This window comes from Amphibalanus amphitrite, unplaced genomic scaffold (genome assembly GCF_019059575.1).
Source record: "Amphibalanus amphitrite isolate SeventyFive unplaced genomic scaffold, NRLGWU_Aamphi_draft 000451F_arrow, whole genome shotgun sequence".
Classification (NCBI taxonomy): domain Eukaryota; kingdom Metazoa; phylum Arthropoda; class Thecostraca; order Balanomorpha; family Balanidae; genus Amphibalanus; species Amphibalanus amphitrite.
Window position 1 is genome coordinate 490,769 of NW_024881945.1, and position 27,621 is coordinate 518,389.

Genomic DNA, 27,621 nt, shown 5'->3' on the forward strand with positions numbered 1-27,621 from the left:
TCGTATTCCCCGTCCCGGATCGAGGGAATGATATGGGAGAACGACCTCGGAATGATGTGAGAGAAAAGCCTCAGACAGCGGTGCCTCACCTAAACTTGGATAAGCTGGTGGTTAGCAGTTTATATCCTCATTAAAGTACCGACGAAGGTAATCATGTGATAATGTAGTCAGAAAGACCTTTGGGTCGGTGGGAAAACGGCGCTCAGCTGTGCACACCGTTAAGGCGATGTGCTTTGGGTCAATATTAATACGGCCTGCAACCATACTCAGTCATGCTCACCGTGATAAAGGTGAAACATCGATGTAAACTTAACAATTCTAGCGTAGCGAGATCATTAAATTCAATATATATTATATATTTTGTATAAGTAAAACTATAGACTATATTTCGTTTTCTAGACGGAGTATAAAAGGGACGTTAAGTTCCATAACTCAGTTAAATTTATATTTCTTATTCGTATTTTATCCAGGCTCACTGTTTTGCGTTTGTTCGTCAGACCGTTGACCTGTGTGAATGGACTGCGACCGGCGACGGCACAAGTGTCTGTAGGGAATTTGACACACCTGTGGATCCACCGACAATGGGATGTGGGGGCTGACTCATAACATTGGAACTTGCAAAAAAAGGCAGTGAATTCTCATTAGCTGTACATAATATGGTAACCACATAACTTACTTTTATATGGATTCGATGTAAAAAAAATGAACAAGTTCTCACTTTATGATTTTGCAAAAAAAGGATTTAGTTAACGGTAAGCTAATATTGATTGATTGGTTTTTACTTCAATTGAAATATCATCATCTTGGATTTCAACTGTCATGTAATAGATATTAAACTAATCAATATTAAATTAGTTTTAAATAGATCAAACAAAATTAATCATTAGTCAGTGGCCCAGAACGGATCAAATCCTAGAAAAAATGTGATCTCTCTCCCTTACCCTCAATCTCTCACTTGTTTTTTTCTTTTGCTCTCTCTCTCTCTCTCTCTCTTTCTCTCTCTCTCTCTCTCTCTCTCTCTCTCTCTCTCTCTCTCTCTCTCTCTCTCTCTCTCTCTCTCTCTCTCTCTCTCTCTCTCTCTCTCTCTCTCTCTCTCTCTCTCTCTCTCTCTCTGTCTATCTATCCCTTTTTCTACAGTTAACCCATTAACGCCCAGCGGTACCAAAAGGTACCAACGCACATTTTGGTTTGCTGCGTTGAGACCACACGTTCTTTCGCCGGATAGATTTTGTCATCGGATAATGACCTCCTTTCCGGATATGCTGTTGGGTATAAATAACGTGCTGATACGAAGAGCTTCGTGTGAGGTGCAGAAAAGCTCGGAGTGTTTCGAGGCGCCGCAGTCATGGGCTGACGTTGGGAGATAAAAACGTTTGTGGTTGCTTGTCTGTAAATATTTTTTTAGCCAAAGTGTGTTTACAATAAAGATGAAGAACTCGCAGCTGCAGTTAAGCAGAAAATCAGATGTTTCGTCATGAATCCTGGCGTTCCTAGGGGCAGAATTTTTGTTGGTACCTTTTGGTACCACTGGGCGGTAGGCTAAGCGTTTTTTCGCAATTACATGCGTGTGCGGTCTTTGCAGAGGGGAAACAACGCTCAACGGAGTGATGCGGACAAATTGTTATTTGGGGCGCCATCCCTCAAGGGGACGCCATCGCCCGAGGGAATTGGGTGCGTAAGAGGGGCGCCTTTGAGGCCATAAGGGCGCCTATATGCGAAAGAAGGGCACCTATGAAGTTTTTAGGGGCGCCTCAATGCAAATGAGGATGCCCATAAGGGCACCTGCATGCGAAAGAGGGGCACCTGTGAAGCCTATAGGAATGCCTCTGAGGCCCATGACGCCCATAAGTAGAGGCGCCCACATGCAAAAGGGGCGCCCTTGAACGCCATAATGGAGCTTCCATACGAAAGATCGGTCCCTGCATCCCAAAGATGGCCACGCCTCTGAGGCCTATGGAAAGAGGAAGGAGCGCCTGTGAAGCCCATAGGCGCCTGTGGGCGCCTCACTGGGAACGAGGGGCGCCTGTAAGGTCTACAGAGTCGCTTTTGATGCCCATAGGGGCGCCTACATGCGAAAGAGGGGCGCCTATGAAAGTTATGGGGCGTCTTCATGCGAAAAAGGGGTGCCTATGTAGGTTGAAGGTCGTTTGTGTAACGTTTCTCAGGGGTGATGCGCCCTTTGCGGCAAGAGGTCGGAGAGGGGAGCGCCTTCGTCGCCACCAAAGAAGCTGGAGCATTCATTGCTGATTGGTCATTCACTGCTAACGTGACGCATGGATGTTGGATAGGATGCTTTGCCCTATAATCGCTGGTATTATTGCGGGTACCCCTGTGGAGCAACCATGTGGTTAAGGCCCCAAATGAATTTTGCTTGGGGGAGGGGAAGGGGCACGGTTTTGAGATCGTCCTGTTGTTTAGGAAGGCTGTTGCTGTTGTTCAGGAATAGGAAGGCTGTTGCTGTTGTTCAGGAAGAAATGGGTAACGGCGTCATATCCCAGTGCAGTTTGTGCGGTAATACACCTACGGAGGAAATATTGATGCGGATGGTATTGACAGACGAGTTCCTGCAGACCTGCTGCTTGGTCAGTGGTACGTACACCTGAGAATGGGATGCATACCTACACCGCGACGGATTCGGACACTGGATTAGAGCTGGCCCTACCACGAAGGCAAAGCGTCTGCAAAGTACGTGGTTGGCACTAAAGTCATCTGTGGCAAGTGGCGAGTGGCGCTCTGCTCGGAGACGTACTTACATGGAGAGAAGCATCACGGCTAAAAGTAAGACCTATATTGACCAGGGTATGCGTGTTGACTGCTGCAGCGTGTGCCTCGGCGCAAGCAGCACTGCACGATCCGGTTGAAGTCCATTTTGGAGATCTGTCTCGTTTGGTTGCTGAATTAGATTTGGAAGGGTCTTGCTGTGCATGAACCGTAACCACAAACTCTGCTGGCTCTTGATCTATGGGTTTCAAGTTTGTTTTCATAGTTTTGAAAGATATTATAGAGTAGTTGCTGGTTCAGAACATTCAGAAAACTGTTAGTTTTGTCATTTGTATAGAAATATTTGTGCATTTTAGGAAAATAAACGACCCTGCAAGCCTTGAAACCTGGGCTGCGGAGTCGGAGTCGGAGTCAGTCGGAGTCGATATCTCTAGCCGAGGTCGGAGTCAAAGTCGGAGTCGATTGTGGAAGCCGGAGCCGGAGTTCGAGTCACCGAAAATCCCGCGACTCCGCGCAAATGCCAGGGCTGCGAACATGGAGTCGGGGTTAGAGTCGGTCAGAGTCGACAGCCATACCTGGAGTCGGAGTCGGAGTCGGAGGTGATAAGTGAAAGTCGGAATTGGAGTCAGAGTCAGAGTCACCGAAAATCCATCGACTCCGCATCCTTGCTTGAAACAGTACAGTTCACTAGACCGACCCACCACCATGAATAATAGCATCGATCTTTATGGCAGTTAGGCATAGCATGTCAGTAATGACGTCATAATCTGACAACTTGGAAAACATCAGAGGCGAGTGTTTGCCATAATGTTGCCGATGAGTATGTTGTCTAATATTCTAATTTTCACGAATGAGTTGCAAAGTCTTCTTGGCAAACATATCTTGTATGCTGCTAAAATGCATGTTTTTGCGAAAAAATGATGTCACCAACGCCCAGTGGTACCAAAAGGTACCACTTCAAAAAAGGATATTTCTAGATTTCGCACATTTACCAAACTCACATGGTACTCTTAGGGGTCCATTTACTCCAATTCAGCAAATGGGCACCCGTGTGCGTTCGCTGGGGAATTACGGGCGTTAATGGGTTAATAACGATACATATGAATTTTAGGCGTTAACGTTTGGACATGCGATTAGGATGCCTGCACACTACCAGTCTCAACGTTCTTTGATAGCACAAATATCCGCAGTAGCTTACTCTTGTCGAATCAATTAAGTCTTTATCTATACGTGGTTGCATAGCATGGGTTGTTGCGCATGTCCAGGGCTTTTTCCGTTTCCGTCAAGAGTAGTTCTGTAAAATGATAGCCATGACTTCAGACAAAGGTTTTCCGTGATTCGTGAACATTAAATGCCACGATGTTAGTGAGAGCAATGACTTGTGATAATCGAGTTATTCCACTCTAAAGTCGTGTTTTCGTCCGTTTTCACCTCTCACGATAGTGTATTTTCCGTGAGTGACTAACAAGACAGGAAAGGCATCGGTCTAACCAAGAGAAAATGGGCCGCAGGGCTGGGAGGGGCAAAGGTAGAAAGATCAAACCAATCGCCAGCTTTCGGAACGATTGGCCGCCAGAAAGCCCAGACGGACTTGAAATGTTTGGGGATTATAATATAGCGACATAAGAAAAGTAACGGTGGCTATTTAGCCTTTCTAATTGTTACTTAAATAGTTACTTTTGATTGCTTACTTTTAATTTTTTTAATAAGGTCTATTGTTCTATTCTTGCACCTCTCATTTATATGCGATTTGCGCGCACGCGGCCCCCGTTCGGAAGTTGTCTGTCTGTTTCTTTTAGCGTCCCCTCGGCGAAGACTTAGTTCAGCGCCCCTGTCACGGGTCCTGGTTCATAACAATAGCCCCGGCCGGACCTTGAAGTTCCGCTGAAAAGGAGGGTGGACAAGTGAGATCCATGGAGGGGAGAGGACAACAAAGGGAGGCGACATATTTATAAGTGAATGACCTGAAGAGTGAAAGCTAGATTATTTTTCTAAGAGCCTTTCCGGTCGAAATCTCTTGATTCTAAATAGAGCTGTGAAACTGTATTCATGAAAACACACAGTAAAGTTTAAAACTGTTAAAAAACGCGGTTTTTAAGCGACCGTATTACAAATAAGTGATCAAAGCATGTATAAGGCATTAGTTCAAGACACCTGTAGTGTTGGTAACGGCGGTTCCCAGCATGCAAATCTATTGCTTTCGGAATATTTTGATCTTAGCTCGTGCCTTACAACGGACTATTTCGAAACAACAAAGCGTCACCAGTAACCACATTAATAACGCACGAGCAATTCATAATATTCCAATCATGCCATTATTTCAACACACGGAAGCCAGCCACACCGCATTCTGCAGAATCACGTTGGACATTATTCACCATCCCAGCTGTTCATCGGAGCGCACTATTGCGTCCCAGTCTAGCGCGGCGCAATGTCGGTACACCAGAGAGGTAACTGGTGACACAAATACCGTGCCAGGCGCTGTGCCGACGGCCGACGCCCTGGTCGGAGTGGAATTGGACTCTTTTGTGACTGACAGCGCTAGGCGGAGAGCTCCGCCCATCCAGAGGTTCACTCCCCTCGAGCTCTACTGGGTTTCGCTGTCAGTAGCGGCGGAACACCTTCAGAGGGCACTGCCGACTTTTGGTCCCATTCTTTCAATGCAACGCCCATAGATGGCTAATGTTAAAATACCCAAATCAAAGGGGGGCACGGTACCCCGGTGCCCTCCCCGTTCCGCCGCCTATGTTCGCTGTAGCAGACTCTAGAGTCCATGTGGAAGTGTCATCCGTCCGTTACGCAGCCGTTTCTACCAGCTCAGCAGATTCGTGTTCCGAAGTTTCCGTCCGTCTATTCAGCGGCCCGCTCCACTGGCTGACACTAATCATGGAATCTCGCGTCTGTGCGCCGTGACAGTAGTCCGATGGGACCGTCATCTGACGTGACAGTCGCTGATATGGCAGTTCACAGACTCGTCTTTCGTTTTATCCAGCGGTCCGCTTCGACAGCTCCGCAGATCCTGGGGTCTGTGACAGTCTCATCTGTCCGTTCATAGGCCGCTCCATTGGCTGACACCTTTGCTAACTGACATGGGTGAGAGTTTACACAAACGCACCTCAGTCCGCCCGTCTAGCAGCCCGTTCGTCCGCTGACAGCTCGGCGGCTGACCGGCAGGCGGTGCGTCTGACCTGGATCCCGTCCGCGTCGGCTCGCCATGACCGGCACTACGCACGAGCCGTGAAATGGTGCCTAATTGCCACGGCTGGCCGACGCTGGCCGTCGCTCCTTGCTGCGGCCGGAGTAGGACGCACGCAGAAGACGTGTTAGTCTGCTCCGGACCAGCTGCGCTAGCCGCCATCTTGGTCTAACCATTTGCCATCTTGGGCTGACCATTTATCAGTGGATAAATCGGCGGCATCTGCGAACGGATAGAGCGGCGAGAAATCGTTGCTGTGGAGGCCGAAAATGGCAGAGAACTAGAGAGACTGGATGGCACTCGCGACACAGTGCGGAAAATGAATAGGTATGCGAGGATTTATTATATGCATTGCTTGTCTCTATCTTTGAGGTAGCAAAGTGCTGGAAGGTATCGTTACTATGCGAGTTAGATGGGGAAATTTGTTTCATTACAGGACGGGTGGTATTTGTGGTTACGATAGCCAGCACGTTGTTTCGAACAATCAGCGGGCTCTCGTCATCTTTGCTGATAAAATACAGTTTTTAGATGAATCGATATCCAACCGGCTGCCTGGCCGGTGAGGCGTGGCGGTTTTCTAATTATCGGTGATTTCCGTTGTCAGTTTATCTACGTCATTCATAGGAACCAGTTCGATAAATGCCCTAGATTCGTTTTACCTAACTATGGTAAATTATGATTACATTTATATAAATGTATGAAAGTTCACGTCCAAAACACACCTGTCAACCTATTCAAACGTTCACAGTGCATCAGCGCTTCTTTCACCGTTCCCCGTCAACAAACAACAATGATGCCATCGGATTGCAACTTATTTATTACGCTGCTCAGTCTCTTATCAGTTTTCCTGAAACGTTCAAGATCGGACATTTTATAAACTGAGTGACTTCTAGCCGCCTTCAAATTACATCATGTGTATGCTGACATCACGGGAATTTAAAGCCAACCATGTACAATGTACATTATGCAAGAGTTATATACTTATGCTTACCTTCTTTTTCAGACCATCCTGAGGAAGACAATGAGCGACGCTGATTCGCCGTAGATTGTACGCCACCGTTCTGCACTGAAGATAGTGTGATTTGTGCTGTGGACAGTAAAACTTGTGTGAGTGCTTGTGGGCGTGAGTACTAGCGAAGACGGAAAGACGGCCGAATACCAAAGGGCCTTTGAACTGAAAATCGGCGGCCGAAAACATCCGACTGAAAAGAGCATTTAGAGCCATCGCCATGGGAAAACAGGTAAGCCGGCAACTACAACAGGATACTCCACACAAACAACCATATTCGGGCTTTATTTCTTTGAATTATCAAAATGTGTGCCTAATAGTTTGCAGGCAATGCATGTAAGTACGTCCATGTAATGTTCGTCTAATGCTTCATTGTCAGTTAGAAGCACCTTATTTCACTATACCGGCGCCATGCTGTGTCTGTGATTCGCAACTGATTGGTCACTGGACTTGGAGTGATTTGCTGAAGTGACCGTTTGAGCGACTGTCATGTTCCCGCCATGAGCCTATTCACACGGGACGAAGAGTTCAGACACAGAGGTCGCATCTACCCAATAATCCATCCTTGTGTCCAATAACATTACATAGCCCGCCATTATTGGTTCCAATATTGGTATAATATCCCAATTCAACAGATAAAAACATCATAATATCATTTGAAATATGAAAAAGAAAAAAAAGAAAAAAGCAGATGAAGAAGATCATCATGTCATTTCCTTATCAAAGAGATATACAGTCGGAAACTAATTTTATATTTTATTGCTGCAGCGAGAATGAATGCCCGAAAATCGTGGGAAGCCTCCCGTACCAACACGTTTTTCTTTTATCCAGTGTTTAATTCGGAAGGCTTAGGTGTTTTTAGTGATGAAAATTTAATGTGCTGTGATTAAAGCAATCCTCCCCCCCCCCCAAGAAAAATTAGCACGACTTCTTGATACATTGCCATTTATTCGAAAAGTTTCTATCAACAGCATCAATAGCATCCCATACATTCATGCTAAACCAATAACCCTCGCCCGCACATGGGGGGGGTGGTTGCCACCCCCCCCCAGGTAGTCTTTCTGCTCTGCACTCAACATTTTTAGCGCTAGAACGCTGATTTTTCGTATAGCTGCTCCTCTATCCTTTCTTGATGTCCACTGAAAATTTCAAGTTTCTGTGATTTTTGGTTTCGGAGATATGACCTTGTGTTTCAGGTCATGTCATGACCCAAATGGCCAATTCTCAACATCTTGCGTTTGCCATGGGTCTTGCGAGCTTTTGACACCCTTATTTCGGCCTTTTTTGCCAGTATTACCTCCCACCTATCATGGAACATGTTGTTCGACGATGTACAGGGGTCAAGGTCAGGGTCAAGGTCAACCTAGGTCATCTAAGATAATTGCGTTTTAGGCAGGCTGAATTTACTTTTTTTTGAATTTTTTTGACTGCATTTTTGGTAAAAGCTTCTCAGAGCATGATTTCATGTAATATGGACCCAAAAACAATCGGTGCACACATCAGTATACACACAGACACACACAGACATACAAACACATATAATTGACCCTGACCTAACTTGACCTGAAATGACCTCAGCCGCAAAATTCTGGTCGGGTAGTGTGACAAAGAGGTTCTAGCTGGCCTGGCACCAGAAAACAGCATCGTCATCGGTATTTGATAAGCAGCGCACTTGATATCCAACGGTGACCCAAAACAGCATCATTTTTTAGTTTGACCTGACCTGGAAGGTCAATGACTGACCTGAGAAGGTAAAACTGGGTATCATTGGATTCGTCTCTTCCCAAAGAATCTTTTTGGTCTTTACCGCTAAGCTCTATCTCCAACAGGAACGAAATGGCGCGGGGGGGGTGGCAACCACCCCCCCCCCCCATGTGCGTTCTAGGATGGGAAAATGGCATGTGCGGGCGAGGGTTAATCATCCGTCGTAAACGACACTCCCTGGCGCTTTGTATCAAACGTCTTTGGATTTTATCTGAATTGAAAGTCATTGGAAAGTGCGGCCAGAATCGTGTCTTATGCTTCCACCTGACAATGCGTCTGGGCCATTAGTCATCGCTCCTGTTTATCTAACTGAGTGCTCCTCGTGACAGAGGCACAATAAATGGACTGAGACGGCGGCCGCTCGACCGGTCGGCCGCGCGGGTCGATCGCTGTTGTCGGCCCTTGGGACGATAGCGGCGTCTCCAGATTGAACGCCGGTGCACAAGTAGGCCGTCTCGGGCCGGGCCGGGCGGGGCAGTGGCCGTGGGACGACCTGTACGAGGCGTTGTACGCCCGCCGCCGGTTCCCCTGGTCAGGCGAGGAGGCACTTCTCACGGTTCGTGGCACGAACGGCCTAGCCGGCCAGGCTTGGAGCGATCTCACCGCCGAGGTGGCTAATGTCCGGTTTTTCCTGGCGATATACGGTAACGGTTCAGTCAAGTGTCTTTCTAAACACCAAGTCGGGAGAACTAATGGTGGGTCAGCAGCCATCTTGTCTCTAAATCGACCCTCTCACCATCATTAACTTGCATGATTTCATGAGAAGCCGAATAACAAAACAACGTAGTGCTGCTTTTTTTTTCGTTGGGATATTGAAGAAACATAAAGACGGCAAATGTAAACCTCGAGTTTATATTGTTGACAACTGGTGGGCGCTCCAAATCGTCGTATTCTCATAGATACCTCGAGGTTGTCTACAGCGAAGGGTAGACAACCTTCGTTGCACGGGACCACGGAGCATCGTCATACGTTCCTCTCATAACGAGGCGTGACAGTTTTCTCACACTAATATCAGCTCGTGCCATATGTGTTGGCGTTTCCACCACAAAGGCCGGCCTGAATCTCGACGTCATTCATCGCACAGCCGTGTAGCGCAGCAGTCGCGGGCCAGCCGCCGTCTCTGACACTCTAGGCCGCTGAACATGACGGCACAGCCGCTGGCCTGTCGCCATGTTTAGTCACCTTTCGTCAGTGCCGGCAGCAAACAACGACGCGTCGACTGCAGCTGTTCTCGCAAAAACTGGCTAAAGAAGACCTAAAAGAATCCGGACAAGCGCTACCACCTCCAACGTTTACCACTATATCCACCCCCTCTTCGTTAGCTCCACCTCTGCCACAAAACATCCACCTTTCCCCTTTCTCTCCCACTACTCACACCGCTACCCAACCACCTCTCTCTACCATTCCCCACCTGCTCACCCGGGTCCCCACAGCCGCTGGCCGTGCTCGATGGAGCGTGTCGTACGCCGGTGCCGGGCTGGCCGGCAGCGGTGCGTCCCGTTACCTGTTAGCGGTATGACCTCGAGCCGGTGTCTGGTAACCCCGTGATACACACCGGTCCTGGGGTCAGTAGGCTCGTGACGACTAACTGACCTCGTGACCACGGAACTGGTCCAAAGGTCAGTGGGTTCGTGACGGTTGACACAGTGGTACAGAGGTCTTGGGGTCGGACGGTTTACCGTGATACGTGTTTACCGGTCCTGAAGTCAGACAACCTATATGATATCCATTTACCGGTCCTGAAGTCAGACGTTTAACCATCGTGGTATGCATTTACCGGTCCTGAGGTCAGGCGTTCGTGACGGCTGACACCGTGATACACACACTACACAGAGATTATGAGGTCGGCGGTCTGTGACGGCTAATCACGTGGCACACCGGTCCTGGGGTCAGTAGAACCCATGACGGCTGGCCTATAGGTCACACCACCCCACACGGTGCATATGGCCGGGGAGCAGGCCGGTTGAACAGCGAACTTTGACAATCCCACTCGAAGTCTGGAACGAAACGGAAAAATCGAAATCAGATAACAGCTTCTTGCCTCTTTTCAGCTCATTTTTATAACTTAAATCCTTGCCGTGACAATTTATAGCTTGACAATCTAACTATCTGCGTTGAGAGGCTGAAGCTAGGCAGCATAATCTGACATAAATCATTTGTCGATTTAATGTCGGTCCAACCAAAGGCATCTTCACCTGTAACCGACTGGTTTAATGCTATGTAACGGTTGTTTTTAATTGTCAAACGACTAGAACCGCTAACGTTCCGCTCGCGTCTCAGCTAACCAGAAATGAAAATAGGGTGAAGGACAGTGACCTTCTTTAGTCACCCTCATGCATAGCACCCCCTTCATTTTCTTTCCATTGACTAGCTACATAAATATGCCGAGTACCGAGCTCAGTCGTGTACTACTACTGACCTCTGTTTCGACTCTAGCCAGCTCGGCAGTGTTATAGCAGATAGATCCCTGAACTGACCTGACCTTCTCCCGTTCTCCGCAGAGCCCGGGTCAGGCCTACTCGGGTCTGAGCCAGCACGTGGACTTTACCGCTCTGCCTGAGCCAGGTGACCGCTTCCTCCTGGAGACAGTGGTCGGAGAGGGCACCTACGGGGAGGTACACGCCGCCCGCGATCTTCACAGAAACGGTCAGTGACCTCCGGCAGATCGCGATAGAGGGGTGTTTGGGTCAGAGCAGCGGCAGTAAGTGTTTGAATTATCTTATTTGTAATGATTGGTCTGATTATGAGGCATTTATGAGTCAAAGGCTCGCAAATAAATAATTAATTTGTAGGTTAAATTACTACTACCAGAGCATGTCAGAGTTCAGCGGAATCTTGCGTCGTCACACTGTTGGTTCCGGTTCGATTATTTCGGCTGTTTTCAGAGGAAATCCCGACTTGCCATTCCCTGCCCTACGGCAAGGTCTAATGATGTGACCTACATTGTGTCCATGCATCGCCATCACCCGCCGCTAACGACCATTAACAACACCTGCCGGCGGAGATGATTTGATTTTGGCTGTGATTTATAATGTTTTGCTTTCTTGTGTCCGGATACTATACGACCAGCTTTACAATCGTTATAAGTTGCCCTGCTCTCCATCTTGACACACATGTGCGACTAAGGACAGTCCTCAAATGATAAATAAGCCCAAAACATATTAATCATAACCCAAAGGTAAAAGTGCTTTGCTATTTTTTTCCGACAGTTATTGATGGGAATCTTTAGAGGAAGATATGAAGCTGTAAGGGCTGATGGTCGTACATATAATGGCAATGTTCACATGGGTGACAAGCAGTTGTGCATGTTAGAGCACTTCACCGATAGGCTTTTTAGGATCCGGCCCGGCCCATATCCGGCAAGTCATATCCAGATCCGCCCATTATCCGCCTTTCTTTGAATATCAGAATCCGGCCCACCCATGCCCGTATTGCAGCCAAACGTCCAAAAAATATCCGTAATAATCCGTTTCACCAATAACTGGTTTCACCCAAAACTGGACTAACAAATTCAATCTAAGGGACCAGACAGCCATACATCTCATAGACCACCATGGTTCCAAAAACCATGCATACATTGCATACATTATCCACTTGAAGACAAGTCTTGTGACAAGTGAGTGTCATAAAATGATGCCTATTGGCCGTTTTCACGACGGAACTTTCGCAGAGGAACTTATTTGATACCTAAAAAGTACCTACCCTTAGAGGCCTTAACATCCCTCAAACTGAAATATTTTATGTTCAAAATAATTTTAGAAGTTTAAATCCGGGCATTTATTGCCCTCAAATCACTTATTTATTTACAAACACAGCAATTTTTGGTTCTAGTAGCCCACCTTTCGACTATGAGGTATTAAATCAGCGTGGCAACTTGCTCCCTCTTTGCTCCCTCGGGTATCTAATTCCGGAATTCTTAAAAACAAGGAAAGTGTATATCGAGTTCTCTTTTATACCTATTCAGTTATGTTTTAATGGTGATTAAAATATGACAAATTTTTTAATTACATTTCATATAAGAAAACACGCAAAACAATGAAACAAAAATAACTACGGCAGATAATTACCTTCAGGTATCTAATTCCGACCAATCAGCACCTCAGTAGGATATGACGTCATACAAGAATGGTGGTGAAGGCCGTTTGCAGTCCCGGCCGGTAGATCACGTGACCGCCGGGCGCCTCGGGTCACGCGGCGGTCGGGAGTCGGACGCGGGGCGTGGTCGCGGGCGGACGCGCGGGGCATCATGCTTTGCTTTGCTTGCTTTGTCAACTTCATATAACTTACTATCGCATTCGTGTGAAAGCCAAACACTGCTCAGTGCCCTTAGAAATTGAGTTTTGGAAAGCTCAAGTCCCTATAGCTCCTCAGGTCGGCAACAGTTGAAGCCTCATCTGAACCCATGTGAAAAAAACGAGGGTAAGGAACCTTGTGTTGCTTTTTCTTTTACCGTCATAATTATCTCAAACCATCACAATTTTGAGTTGCCACATTGTCTGCTTCACTACATTCGTGTAAAACTTGGGTGAAGGCTGGTGGCTCAAAGAAAGGTGAAGATATTTCTTAAGTGCCTAATCCGTGAAATTGAAATATCCCGGCTTTACAAATCTACACTTTTCATTTTCTCCACGATACATTTTTTAAAATTGTTTAAATTTTATCTACATTTGTTAAAATCGGGGCTTTGGTTTTGTGTAAACTAGATCATAAAGTTTACTATAGTTTTGTGTAACCTGATGGCTGAAGAAAATAGTAATTTTGCTAAAATGATGTGCGGAAATTTGTTGCTTTCCAAATCAAATTACTCATACCTATATTTCATTCAAAATTAGGAGGCATTATTACTGTTTTTTCTTGTAACATGAACTGAGTTTGGGTACGGTGCTCCGGAAACGTTGTGGAACTTTAAGCTAGCTAGAGCAGTTTCCATAAAAATTGTTTAGATAGTTGACATGGCTTGTTGACAACTCTTTTGCTGTTTCTAAAAAAGTGAAAAGCATTAAGCACACAAGACATGTTATTCTCATAAGCTATCGAATGTGTGTGTGTGTTTTTTTAAGCTGTTTTTTTAAGCTTTTAAGCTGTAACTTCAGTTACTTCACTTTAGAACATATTGCCCAGAATGCGTCACTGATCATGAGCTGGTATATCATATCATATGTAGCAAATACATAAATGAGAATAGTGTGTCATGAATTTTTGTGCATGCTTCTGGATCATCTGTAATTACATCAAAGGCTCGGCTCAAGAGTGTCCTGCCGACCAGCTTATGCCCAACCCTTTCTGTCCGCAGAACGTCGCCTGCGACTCCCGCACGCCGTTTGCCCCGGCCGTCCGTACTGGTCTTCGCGCTGCGAGCCGCGCTGGAGTTCGCGGCGGCGTCGTGGAGCTCCCATCGGGACGGCGTGTGATGCCCGCGTCGAGCTTATAAGCCGTGAGCTTCGATTGGCGGCTCACGCGGTCACCAGCTGTATGTACAGCCTCGGCCCCAACGACCCCGCTAATGGCCGAGACCGGCATACCCCCGGCATGGGTCCGCTGTCCGGCGCAGCGCTGGCCGCCCGCATGCTATGCTACTTTTGGCTGTATCGCTGCCCAGCGGGAGCGCGCTCCACGCTGCGGAAGAGGTACACGTTGCGACCCGACTGAGGACTGCAACCGGATGGTGACACGTCGGCCTCTGCGCCCTGGCCGGGGCAGGCGTGACCGACGTCACAGTGGAGGAACGCCCAAACAAGACCAGCCCACCGTCGGAGCAGCATGGAAATATCATGTTCTGCCTGGACGTCGGACCCGGCGGCCGCAGTGCACCTGCACACGTGCGGAGAGGGGCGCTGCGGCTTCTGACATCCCGCGGCGCGGCTGCTGGCAATACCTGACAACGGCGGCAATGGAGGCGGTTGGGAACAGCTGCAGCAATGGTGATGGCGACATGGCGGTTTGGGACTTCATCTCAGCGCGGCCGCCGCCCAGGCGCCGCTGCGCCCGGCTGCTCAGCCACCTACCGGATGGCGGGGTGGCCCTTACGGCCCTCACGCCCGTTCGGTCTGCGGCCACGTTCTGGGGTGGCGGTCGCGGGGTTAGCGGCGTTGGACTTCGTCCTTTATCCAGACTGCACCGTACCATCTGAACGGATGGATCTGCCAAGAAAGATGACATCCAAGGCGGCTATGAGGCGATCACAAAGCTTCAGCAAGAGCTTCTCCTTCATGGGGCCGGCCGGCCGTTAAGTCGCAACACCGGCTGCCGAGTGCCAACAGCTGCGTGCGCTGGCGCCGACGCGTTGTGGGCCGCGCTGCTGACGCTCAAGCTGCGATATCAACCATCTATGAATAAGTGGCAGCGGTGGCGGCTTGTCAGTTGTTAACGTGCCTTTGCAGACGTTGTGAATAGCCCGCGTTGGAATCGCATGGTTGGCAACACCACGCAAGCTAAAATGGGCTTCCTTGATGAACCTACTTTTTAAGCATTGTAGCCTTTGTAATTTTTGATGTTCTGCTGTAGGTATTATTTTCTACATATATACTTTATAGGCACTCACGTGCTTTGAATCGCGCAATGCAATTGAACCATGGTAAAGACAATGATAAATGAACTGAGAGCTGACATGCCCCATGCTTTGTGTGTGTGTGTGTGTGTGTGTGTGTGTGTGTGTGTGTGTGTGTGTGTGTGTGTGTGTGTTTTTTTTTGGCGAGTCGATTAAAGTGGTTTTGGACACTGGATGAGTTTTTAGGGGTGTGGTGAGGGGGAATGTAATTCCACAGACCTTTTGTCAGATTCACCAATGCAGTAGGTCTGTGCGGTATTTAGATATCGGAGCATTCTTTGAAAGTCGTGAATAGGGCAACTGAGTACCTACCTATAGCCGTGATATCCCCTCACAAAAACTTCTTTTAAATAACCGGGGATAAGTACATAAGCAGAGTAATTGCTATTACGAACACCTAGGTATCACAATGCTGAGCGAATAGGAAAATCTTATAGATGGAGAATTGTGCCGCGTTACGGGTGCTCGGGCGCAGCCAATCCAGCGTTACCCCAGCGGTGACCTTGACCCGCATCGTCTGTCTCGGCTCCAAAGCCAAACCGGCGTGGAATTGGGAGCGCTCGAGCACTCATGGTCCAGCGCAATTCTCCACCTGAATCCATTCCTGATACACATTTGCTTGCTCATAGTCATGTAACCCCGGTAAATTCATCTAACTTTCATATTGGTCGCTCCATAGACAGATGGCCACAGGGCACAGATATCAACTTAAAAGGCCATTGTTGCATTCATTTAGTGGAGATCATTAAAAAGCCGTGATAGGCCACAAGTCGCGTGACATCATACGTGTAACAACCAATAACGTCGGCCTGCAAAACCCAATGGAAGCGGCTAGCAGCGTGCAATAAAACAGGGCGCTGCTTTCTAAATGTCTGTCGTGCGCCATAAATGAATATATCTTTTTTAGTGTGGCAACTCAGTATCTTTTTTAACTATTGTACTAGTATTTAATAATTTCATAATTTTATAATTGTGCTTACGCTTTATGTTGATGTTAGTGATAAATCCTTAGATAAAGTAAATCAATGTGATATTTAATAGAAAAATAGCAAACTAACGCGCCATTCATTCGAAAGCTGGTAAACCTACTAAAAAGAACTACTAAAATTCCTGAGGAACCAAAGGATTATATTGGTATCAAATAGATGCCTGCTATTCCGTCGTGAAAACGGCCATTAGGTACTTTAATCAAACCTCTGCTGCCGCTTAACACATTAGGTTAATTTTTAACTTCAATGTTGAATGTTAAAATTTTGATCCGTTTTGATCCGGGTTCAACCTTCAATTCCCAAATCCGGCCCGCCCATATCCGTTCTTTTTTAACAAATTTAGAATCCAATCCTATCCGGTCCGCGGATTTATCCGTGGATAACGGATTTATCCGGCCCATGAAGTGCTCTAGTGCATGTTTTCTGTCTTTTAAAGGCGATGTAAGATTATCGAATCATAAATGTCAAACTGCGAGTTCCCATGCAAGACGTAACCATAACATAGCGGCACTGGTCGTACCTACTATTCACATGCGGATGGTTTACATTTCCCATCGTTTGCTGCCTTCAATTAGTGTTCCTTTATTATGCGATTTATTCTCAATTTTTGATTTGTTCATACTGTGTATTGCTTACAGGTCAATATGTTGCCATCAAAATCTTGGAGGACATCACGGACAACATCGAGGAGATCGAGGAGGAGTTTCTTGTGCTGCGGGACCTGTGCCGCCACCCCAACATCACCCAGTTCCATGGCATGTTCTTCAAGCCGGGCAAAAGCCGCGACCACGATCAGCTGTGGTTCGTCATGGAGGTAGGCTATCCGCTTTGTGGACTTATATTGATGTCTCTTTCGTTTGCTTTCTTCAGTAATATGAATTTGCTCGGCGGCCAATGGAAACGAAAGACGGCATACAAATGGAAACACGCTGAGAGCGCGGAGAGTTTTCAGAGAATACCAAAGTCCGCTATTTCTGACATGATGAGGCTTACTTGTTGCCTGTCTATTGTCTTTTGTCTGCATGGCGTGAATTTTCACACATTTGTTGGTTCTTGGGCTACCGAGAAGTGTTTTATGGCACGATGTCTTGGTCCATGAGATCGTAGTGGTTCTGAGAATCTCGAGACCATGAGCCATGGTCAGGAGACGGCACTGTAGCGGTCCCCGGGACCAAGAGACCGTACTGTGGTGGCGTCCGTGACCAGTGAACTGACCTACTGTGGTGCCAAGAAGAAGTCATGGTGTTTTCTCAGCGTATTCTGCGATAGAAAAGAAGCCAGTGGATCCTCTGAAAGCCAGTAGAGCCAGTGAAAAAGGAGCCAGTTGAGCCCCAGTCACAACAGGCAGATTTGGACAGAATCGGTTATTGAAACGAATCCGACAATCGACATTCCGTAATTCGACGATCGATCCCCCCTCCGCCGTGCTGAGACCATGGAAACATAACCAGAGGCGGATCCTGAGGCTGTACCAGGTACGCCGGTGTCCGTGAGTGGCCGTTTGCGGCGCTAGTGGGCCCATCTGCCGCTCTGTAGGTACGGCCGTCGCCGGTCCGACACCACCTGCTCCTCTGCCACGTCCGCCACGGCCGGCAGGAGGCAGGGGCGGTCACTAACCTGAGGTGGGAGGGAGGAGCCAGGTCTGCGGAGGACGTGCGTGTCTGCAGAAGAGTGGTGGACACGTGGGCTGTGGAGTGCGGTCGTCGCAGCATCCAGCCCTACTAATGCAATAAAATGTGCGTCTGTAGATAAGAAATGTACATACGAGTACGTACGACGATCTGTGATCCTTTTCAGCCATAGACACCACACAATCAGTTATCGATAGGAACATCATCACACTATTATATTTTGTTCCTTTTCTCATATACCGTCTTTCCCAGCTTTCCCATTTCTTTCGAAGAACTCTTTAGTGACTCCAAACCGAACCGTGGAGCCGTGTCAGCTTCAATGACGGCACCGTTCCGTCAGGAGTTATTTTAGGCCGGATCCATCACTGTCCTCTGCGTCCCGTGGGAGCCGACACTGGAGTACACGGTCACGGATTCAGGACAGATGGAGCGGTCCAACAGTCACGGAAGACAGATCGCTCGGACAGCGGCAGCGAATGGGAGCCGCCGGTCACAGCCATCAATTAAGGAGCCTTTCTTTGGGGAATTCCAAGTCGCACTCGGACCAGCGTTTGTCGTCTGGGAAATAGAAACGAAGGTGTTACGAAATTATTAATTATAGAACGTTGGTTGGCATACGCGCATTTTCACGCATTTATGGGGCAAACGTTCTATCGCTTTTTGGCACAACATAAATGCATAATTTTCTTTTATTTCGCAATTCAAGATTAAAAAGTAGAGCGGAAACCTGCACTCCCATGGTCTTCCATTGATTTCATAATTTCACTAAAATTCCATATCGGATTGGAATGTAGCCAGGTGCCAAGGTCACACCCAGCTGCCGCGGAATTCCTGCATGGCTCTCTGCACCACAGTCGATCCCCGGCAATCCGGCAGAGGCACTTCCGGGCCGGCTGTAGCAGCTCGTGAAATCCGAACTGAGTGCGGCGCGCACTGGCGCAGTATGTATGGCAGATGTGACGCAGAATCCGAGCTGAGTGCGGCGTTCACTGGCGCAGTGTGGCAGACGCGGCGGGGCGGTGCGCCACCGACCGAGATCCCGCTGCCGCCGCTCGCGGTGCCCTCAATGGACCATTGTGGCCGCGTGTCGACTCGTCCCGCCCGCCAGCCTCCTGTCTCGGTGTCAGCGGTCTGTTCCACCCCAGCGGGTCGTAGCTCGTCATCCCGGCACCACCGGGTCAGTAGAGACACGGCCCCGCCCGTGACCGAGCTACCCCGGTGCGGCCGTGACGCGCCTCGTGACGCGGCCGTGACTCTGCTCGTGACGCCGCTGGCGAGGGGCGTGATTTTTGTGTCACGCTCTCCAGTATTTCGTGATTTTTGCGCCACGGCCGAGAGGGGATTATCTACCGCTCACACATCTAACGAGCATGTGCAGGCTGCTGACAGGCACATTTCCCACGCCAGTGCCATCCTTCAAGTTGCAAAATTCTGCTAAAGCACGAAGCAGCAACCATTCCTTCTGCATAACTCATCAGAGACACGGGGCGCTCCGAGGAGCTGGCCGGCGTGTCTATTCCTCTGTCCCTCCGGTACGGAGAGCGCCACTATTGCCGCCGGCTACGGAAGGAACCATGCTGCTGGAACAGCCGGTGTGCTCTGCCCACCATCTGGCGGCCCTGTGCGGAGCGCCGGCCGACCACAGCAGCGCGCTGGTCAACCAGCCGGGAAAGTGAACTGGTGCGCTGCCCGGGCGGGATGCCCGGGTGCGCGGCACGCCCAATGACGCTCGATTAATGCGCGGCATCCGGAGGGGCCCCCCCCCTCCGAATGCGAATGACTGTCGCTTACGTCACACGCAGTGGCGAAACTGATACGCCACAGCCCTCCACTTTACGCACGTGACGCGGAAGCGATGGATCCTACTTGTTCCCGTGGGCATTTACTACACCAAAGGCCTGGAGCGACGTAGTTTCCAGCAATTGAGCGACCCGACGCGCCTCAAACATATGTGGCCGTGTAGTACGCAACAGAGTCGGCAAATACGAGTGTGGCTGCGGTGTCGAAACAGCTAATTTAAGCTCGATTCATGAAAAAGAGAACGTTAACGTGCGTCTATGTAAATAGTTTCGATCGACATATCACCCAGATGCCGGACTTGTGTAAAGGTAAATGATGGTCTGTTCTGTTATAGGTACCTATGTAGTTGGAGATGTCAGTGAACATCGCATAAACACTATTCTAAATATATCAATGTGTAGTCGATAGTTGCGATAGTCGATAGTTGATTTTGAGTTGCATCTCAGGAACTCAATTACTTTAAAACGTTATTGTGAAGGTGAAGTACTTAACTGATGTGTTTGTTAAATTGGTAACTTGCGCGCTTGTATTTTGTTGAAACATTTGCAAGGACGGATACAGAAAGTGAGGTATTTTTATCCATTGATCTATTCAGCGCGAGTCTCCGCAGCGCCTTCTTTGTGCCGGCGCGGCTCGTCGCCCTCGTCACGCGTCACGCGTCACCGGACAGGGTCGTGACGGACGGCCGCCGACAGGGTCGGTAGAGGGGCGGAGGAAGGTAGAGGCCGGGGTGACACCGTGCGGACAGGGTCAGTGCGGACAGGGTCAGAGGGTGGCGGAGGGCAGAGGGTGGAAGACGTCAGAGGAGTGGAGGAGATAGAGGGTTGAGGAGGGTGGAGATCGGGGTCATAGCAGGCTGAGTAAGAGAGACAGAGGGCGGAAAGCGAACCGAGAGCTAGAGAAAAACAGAGTTTTGGAGGAGAATATAAAGAAATGAATGCAGGCAGAGGCCAGGTCGAACGGCAGTAGGCAGGGTCAGATACAGAGGGGCAGAGGACAGGGCAGAGGCCGGACAGGCGGCAGTGGACAGGGTCAGATACAGAGGGGCAGAGGACAGGGCAGAGGCCGGACAGGCGGCAGTGGACAGGGTCAAATGCAGAGTGACAGAGGACAGGGCAGAGGCCGGACGGGCGGCAGTGGGTCGCGGAGCTCCACCGTCACGGTCCGCCGCCGCGTCACGAATTGTGCGCGCCGCCGTGACGCTGCAGCGTGACGAGCACTTCCTGCTGCAACTGCGACAACAATGTCAGCATCGCGTGCGTGCATGCGTCTGATAAAGGATGCAATCTGTAAATGAGCAGTTGGGATCATAAACTCGGCTGAATACTTTGTATCGTGGCCTTGATCCAGGCTTCCTAATTGAGAACCCATTAATGCTATCGGCCGTCCGATGTAATGATGCATACATGAACGTGCACGTAAAGTAAAAATTGAGGTCCCATCTCCGGTGGCACTGTCTAGTCTCCTTTAATTCGCTCGCTCGTTTCCTTTTCCTCACTTCCTTTCCTGGGTGTGGCGCACACTTTTGTCTCAGTTGTAGATATATCTACAATATTGCTTGTAGATATTGCTTCTATAGAAGCAAGCTGGCACCATTTGCGTGGGCTACGCCCTAAACACCCGTGGCAATCGAGTTTCGCTATCTCCTCGTGTCACTTCAATTTTGTTTGTTTGAATTGCCGCGGTGGTGAAACTGACACGGGTGTTATTTGCTGTGTCCGCAGTCCGCACTGCCATTCAATCAACTCTGTTTGGTGGGCGACGTCCAGATGAAAGCTCTTCAAGATCGACCAAGCGATACCAAAGCGGTTCATATGCACCTTTATGTAGCGTGAAAAGTCGAGCTCCAGCCCGGGCGTTTATAAGACGCCCGTTTTCAGAAGTGAGCCCGGGCCGGTTTTTGCCTCGCTCCTGACGCTGGCACTGCTTTCCCACTCTCCGTCGGCGCCGCTCGCCGTGAAAGTTACCACTCCATTTTACTGAGACAATGACTGCCACGACCAATTAGAGCATTAATACGGCTACTCCGCTGTAAAACTGTTTTTGTTTGCGCATTTGTTAGTGTATTTTCACTCGGGCGCTCCCTTTCTGCGCTGTTGTACTGAGACATGACACTCGACGACAGAGTTGTTTCCCAAGGTTTTGGTTGGTATAAATCGACGCCATTCACTATGATAGCACAACAGAGTAAGTTTGACGCCATTGGTGAAGTGGTGGCAACAGTGGCACCACTTCAGGCTGATTGCCAATAGACAGTTATGCCAAGACACCCGAGCTCACCGCTTCCGTTACGTTCATCGCCTCCATAAGACTAAATTGATATTTACCGTGACTCCATGGTAGAATCGGGATAGAAATAAGGACGTTTAGCAACTTATATATAAAATAAACTATAACATATCATGACTGAATTCCATAAACTGACCAAATTATTTATAATCTCGAAAAGTTTGCAATTCGGAACCTAACACCTATCAGCCGTCCCACAATTCACTCAGTTTAGGCTGAGTGAATCCCCACATTAGGCTGACATCTCCGGCATGTTGCGTCCTCAGCTGTGTGACGGTGGCTCCGTCACCGACCTGGTCCAGTGGCTGGCCAAGGGAGGGAGCACCCTGACCGAGATGCAGATCGCCTACATCCTGAAGGAGACCATCAAGGTGAGAAGTGGTCAGCTCTCTGTGTCTCTGTCTCTGTCTCTTTCAATGTCCCTGTGCCTCCTCTCTGTCATCTGTGTCTGTGTCTGTCTCTGTCTCCTTCAATGTCTCTATTCTCTCTGCCTCTGTTTATCTCTCTGTCTTTCTTTGTCCATCCCTCTTCTCTTCTCTCTCTCTCTCTCTCTCTCTCTCTCTCTCTCTCTCTCTCTCTCTCTCTCTCTCTCTCTCTCTCTCTCTCTCTCTCTTTCTCTCTCTCTCTCTCTCCCTCTCTCTCTCTCTCTCTCTCTCTCTCTCTCTCTCTCTCTCTCTCTCTCATGTCTCGACACGTCTCTCGGTGGGCGGACACATCGTCTTCACTGGGTCGACACGCTCTGTCAACCACCCGTCAAAACGCTCGGCACCTACACCAAACAGTGCATGAGCTCAATTAGGTGACGGTGTCTGCAGGGACGCGGCCCGTGACGACCAGACAGCGCCCGAAAGAGACGGTGCCGAGTTATGTCTACGTGAGGTGACTGTGTGCCCATCTGAGAACTGGACGGAGGTCCCATTATACTGTTACGCCTGTCGCGGTAGTGTGGATTCGTCGTTGTCACGTTGGGGAGTGTCGCTACCGCTAGAAAGTTGCCAGTTTCGTGTGGACGATTTTCACGAATGACGCTAAGCTGAATTAACGTGACCTGAACACGCCATCAAAAAACTTTCAGCTTGAGTGATTGAACCCCAGCCTCAGCTGGCCTAACTAGCGAACTCACACATTGGAACCGGTTTTAACGAGACATCTCCATCGGATGCTGTCAGAAATTTTCATCGAAGCCACTCTCTCTTTGGCCAGAGACATATTGGGTGGAGACTTCCACTGGTGTCCAACTGGCGTCTAACTGAGCAGACGTCCAAGTTGGCGTCTAACTTGGCGTCTAACTGTTGGACGGAGACTTCCAAGCTATACGCGTCTAAAGTTAGCTGTCGCCAGATAGACGCAGCCGTCGTCCAGTTAGACGCGTCTAAGACTTAGACGCGTCTAGCTAGACGTGAAATGGAAGTCTCCACCCATTGAGTTCATCTTCCTGGATGGGATGATAAATATCTCATTTCGGGAGAGATCGACATGCCTATTGTGTCCCTTTGTCCGCCGCCGATCCTGTCGTTAGTTATTAGTGGACAGCGTGGTCTTCAGCAGAGCACATGATATTGCTTGACGTCGGTTTGTTTGTTACACATGACTATATCAAAAGCCTCTAGCTTATCTCGGGCATTGCTGCTATGCTTCGCAATAGTATCTGCATTATTTTCAATGCATTTCTTTGGTATAATTTTTGGCATCCTTAGTCGCAGTCCCGATTCAAACTTAAATGAATAATACCTACTTATAACGCCTATAACAATGTATGCTTTTCCTATTCCGTAAACAACATCACAATCTAATCTTAACCTGACTGGTATGCCCAAATTCAGCAATTGGAAGCAACACTAACTAGCAGGTATTCGCAACGACACCTTATGCACCATTTACATCCCCGCTGTCTCCCTTCAGGCCCTGGTTCACCTACATCAGAACCACTGCATGCATCGGGACGTCAAAGGTCACAACATCCTGCTGACCGGCGAGGGCAACGTCAAGGTGGTCGACTTCGGCGTCTCCTCGCACCTGGCTGCCACCCTCGGCAGAAGGAACACGTCCGTCGGCACGCCCTATTGGATGGCGCCGGAGGTAAGGGGCTCCAGAGGGATGGTACTGGAGTGACCGATATGTAAGAGGTTCAATGAGATGCCTGAAGTAAGGGCGCCCGTTACCGACTATGACCGGGGAAATATATGAGCAGAGTAAATGCATGTTAAAACGGAATACAATGGTGAGCGAATAAGAAAATCCCTTCCTGATCCGCATTTACTTGCTCATGTATTCGGGGCAATTGTTAATGCTAAGCCGCCAGCGCTTCCTTGTTGCCATACCTCCCCGGGGCTATTTAGAAAGGAGGTGCAAACCGGCCGAGTGCGACGATATGAGACGAAATAGACGATAGCACACCAATGTTTATTCACCTGTGCGCCTCTCTAACCCCGTTCTTTGTCCGTTATCTGCCAGGTGATCGCCTGTGAGCAGCAGTACGACTACAGCTACGACGTGCGATGCGATGTCTGGTCGCTGGGAATTACCGCCATCGAGTTGGCCGACTCCGAGCCTCCTCTGGCCGACATGCACCCCATGCGAGCTCTGTTCCAGGTCAGTCGGGCGCCGTCGGATAAGGTAATTTGGCGAAACTAACTCGAATGACAAGTCAAGTGATTTGATGCGTTACTATTAGAGATGTCATGGTGAGAAGACCTAATTCTTGTATATTGTACTTACCACGCGATGCGCTCCATTCTCATGAATAAACATTGAGGTATCTCCGGTGTAGGAGCAAGCCTTGTCATGTCACAGTGCCACTGATTAAGGAGGTTTCCCGACTCATCTCCATCCCGTTCTCCCGTCTCTCCATGAATTGGCAGATCCCAAGGAACCCACCTCCGTCTCTGAAGAGGCCGGCCGACTGGAGTGCAGCCTTCAACGACTTCATCAGTCGGTGTCTGATCAAGGACTTTGAGAAGAGGCCGTTTATGAGTCAACTGCTGGACCATGCACTCCTGAGGAATGTGCCAAGTCGGATTGACACCGTGAGTTCTACGAATGTCGCAGGGTTGTGGGATATGCTCAAGCTTTCCAGTATATCTTTTAGACGATGAAGCGCCTCCCGTTCCGTCTTACTGACTGATCATTGATCATTTTCGTTTCTGTGTCCGGCAGATTCGCGGCTCGATCCGCAGTCTGCTCGTCGCCCGGCGTCAGACGGGTGGCGGAGGGACCGGCACCGTGCGCCGGCCGCACCCCACCACCAAACAGGGTCGCCTCAAGACTGGACGCAAGTCCAAGCTGGCGCCCATGTTCGTGGACGACCTGGCCTCGCTGGAGCGGCTGACGGAGGAGGTGATCGTGACCCAGCTGCAACAGCGCTACAGGGCTGACCAGATCTACACCTACATCGGCGACATCCTGATCGCCGTCAACCCATTCAGCGATGTCAACATCTACGGAGAAAAGGTGCGGTCGCTGTGCTGCGAGGAACTGACAATGTTCATCTGATAGAACACCATGGTTATGAGAGTAAGCGGGGAGATGACTTGATTGTCCGGTGACTGACAAGTCTCGATAGGCTAAAACTACATAAATTGTCTCGCTCGTCTCGATGTTAGCTCACAATACCACGCCTTTCATCACTCAGCATTAAAATTCCGGGTCGGATGTGTGTCGTATTTAGATCGCAATCCCGTGACATTTCATCCTATGTCAGCTCGGCTTTTCTGCCCTAAATCTACCGCCGGTGTTATTATGCGCGTTACCCTTAGCGTGACGGCCACTCTGCGAGCGTCACACAGATATACCGGTAAAAACGGACAGCCCATCCCGCTTCCAACAATGCCGCGTGCGGCGTACCGTGACGTGCCGGGTGAAACTGACCTTGGGCCGTGCTCCCGTGTCACAGGAGCAGCGGCTGTACCGCAGCCTTCGGAAGGCGGATGGGCCGCCGCACATTTACGGTGTGGCCGACGCTGCCTACCACGCCATGCTGCATCAGAGGTCAGAAACATTGGTGGATGTTGTTAGAAACACTGGGGTCATGACCATGTCTACTGCCAGGTTACAGTGTTGAACTGCTGCTTCTTGTTGTTGGTTGATGATTTTAAACGGTGATCTTGTAAAGCGTAAGAGCTGGATGCTTGCTTTGGGTGAGACGGCGCAGTGCCTCCATCCGTCATGTCTTAGTAGGTGCAGCAATGACAGCTACTGATTCTCCGTAGTCCTAGATCTCTCTTCTAACGTTTCTCTTCTCATCTCTCTCCAGGCAGCACCAGTGCGTGGTAATCTCTGGGGAGAGTGGGGCCGGAAAGACCGAGTCCGCCAACCACCTTCTCCGTCAACTGGTCTCACTAGGCCAGGCCGGAGGGCGTGGCATCGAGCAACGTATCCTGGCCGCCAACCCGGTGATGGAGGCATTCGGTAACGCTGCCACGGGCATCAACAGCAACTCGTCCCGCTTCGGAAAGTTCCTGGAAGTGACGTTCGGCACAGGCGGAAGGGTGTCCGGAGCCAGGGTCTCTGTGTACCTGCTGGAACAGAGCCGGGTCGTCCGACAGGCCAGGTGAGCCAGGAGGCAAGGTGCGCATCCTCACATCATTCGGTGCTGATAGTGGCAAGTTGTATATTGGATCGACGCTGGAGAAGTAGGCGAACAATTAAATTCTCGTTTAATTCTTCGCTTTATTTAAATACTGAGTGGGATTGGAAGTGTGGTACGATGCTAACGCCTTTGCCATTTACAAACATGCCTTACAAATAAGTATAAAACTGCCAGCGTCCACCACACAAGCCTTCGATTCACCATTACTGCCTTTCTTTTCAGCGGCGAGCGGAACTTCCACATCTTCTACTACCTGTACGACACTCTTCAGGCAGAGGGTCGCCTCAGGGAGTTTCGGCTGGACCCACAAGGACGGAACGCCCACCGCTACATCAGCAACAACGTCAGCAACAACAGAGCGGCATCGGTAAGGCCTCCTGGTACTTGACAATCGTGATCTTTGGATTTGCCTTATTGGCTTGCAAGGCCGTACTGTCTTACTTCGCTGCTTTTCTTCCACAAGTACTTTAAGTCTATCGTCATCCTCATCTCCAACCATTATGTCCGTCTTTTTTCAGCGGAACGTCCAGACGATGGCGGTGATTCGTCAGAGTCTGACGATGCTCGGGTTCGGGGCAGACCAGTTCCACTGTCTCTGCCGACTGCTGGCGGCCGTCATCCACCTGGGGGACATCTCCTTCAGCTCCACTGACGACAGCCACAACAACACAGAGAAGGTGGCCGTCAGCAACAAGGAAAAACTCAACGACGGTGAGGGAAATTACGCCCCATTATGATAGTACGGGATCTCAAATTTCCTAGACTTTGAACCTCAAAACAGATATTTTGAGCGTGATACGACGGCATCGCTAAGAAGTTCATGAGCCAGGAATCGTCTGAATGGGCAGGGTATAACAGTATGAAACGTTAATAGGGATTCGTTTCTGACCGTGAGTGTTTTCCGCAGTGGCGCATCTGCTGGGCTTGGACCGGGAGGAGCTGGAGGAAGTCCTCACCCTGAACTCTGTGGTGACACGCGGGGAGAGCATCCTGAGGAACAACAGCCACGAGGAGGCGGTCACCACGCGGGACGCCATGGCCAAGGCGCTCTACGGCAGACTCTTCGACTGGATCGTCAACCAGATCA

General features: G+C 49.4%; 1 protein-coding gene across 1 annotated transcript in view; it reads left to right on the plus strand.

Moving 5' to 3' along the window:
* Positions 1-27,617, plus strand: part of LOC122391719 (myosin-IIIa-like) — a gene marked incomplete at its 3' end in the record, with an annotated part of 28,912 nt that extends 1,295 nt beyond the window's left edge. The window contains exons 2-14 of the mRNA XM_043385914.1: positions 6,921-7,158; positions 11,192-11,336; positions 16,865-17,040; positions 22,213-22,317; positions 23,849-24,025; positions 24,401-24,538; positions 24,808-24,972; positions 25,103-25,396; positions 25,839-25,933; positions 26,199-26,495; positions 26,757-26,901; positions 27,053-27,245; positions 27,442-27,617. Of these exons, the coding sequence (XP_043241849.1) occupies positions 7,147-7,158; positions 11,192-11,336; positions 16,865-17,040; positions 22,213-22,317; positions 23,849-24,025; positions 24,401-24,538; positions 24,808-24,972; positions 25,103-25,396; positions 25,839-25,933; positions 26,199-26,495; positions 26,757-26,901; positions 27,053-27,245; positions 27,442-27,617 (2,118 nt within the window). The remainder of the gene's footprint in view (positions 1-6,920; positions 7,159-11,191; positions 11,337-16,864; positions 17,041-22,212; positions 22,318-23,848; positions 24,026-24,400; positions 24,539-24,807; positions 24,973-25,102; positions 25,397-25,838; positions 25,934-26,198; positions 26,496-26,756; positions 26,902-27,052; positions 27,246-27,441) is intronic.
* Positions 27,618-27,621: the final 4 nt, after the last annotated feature.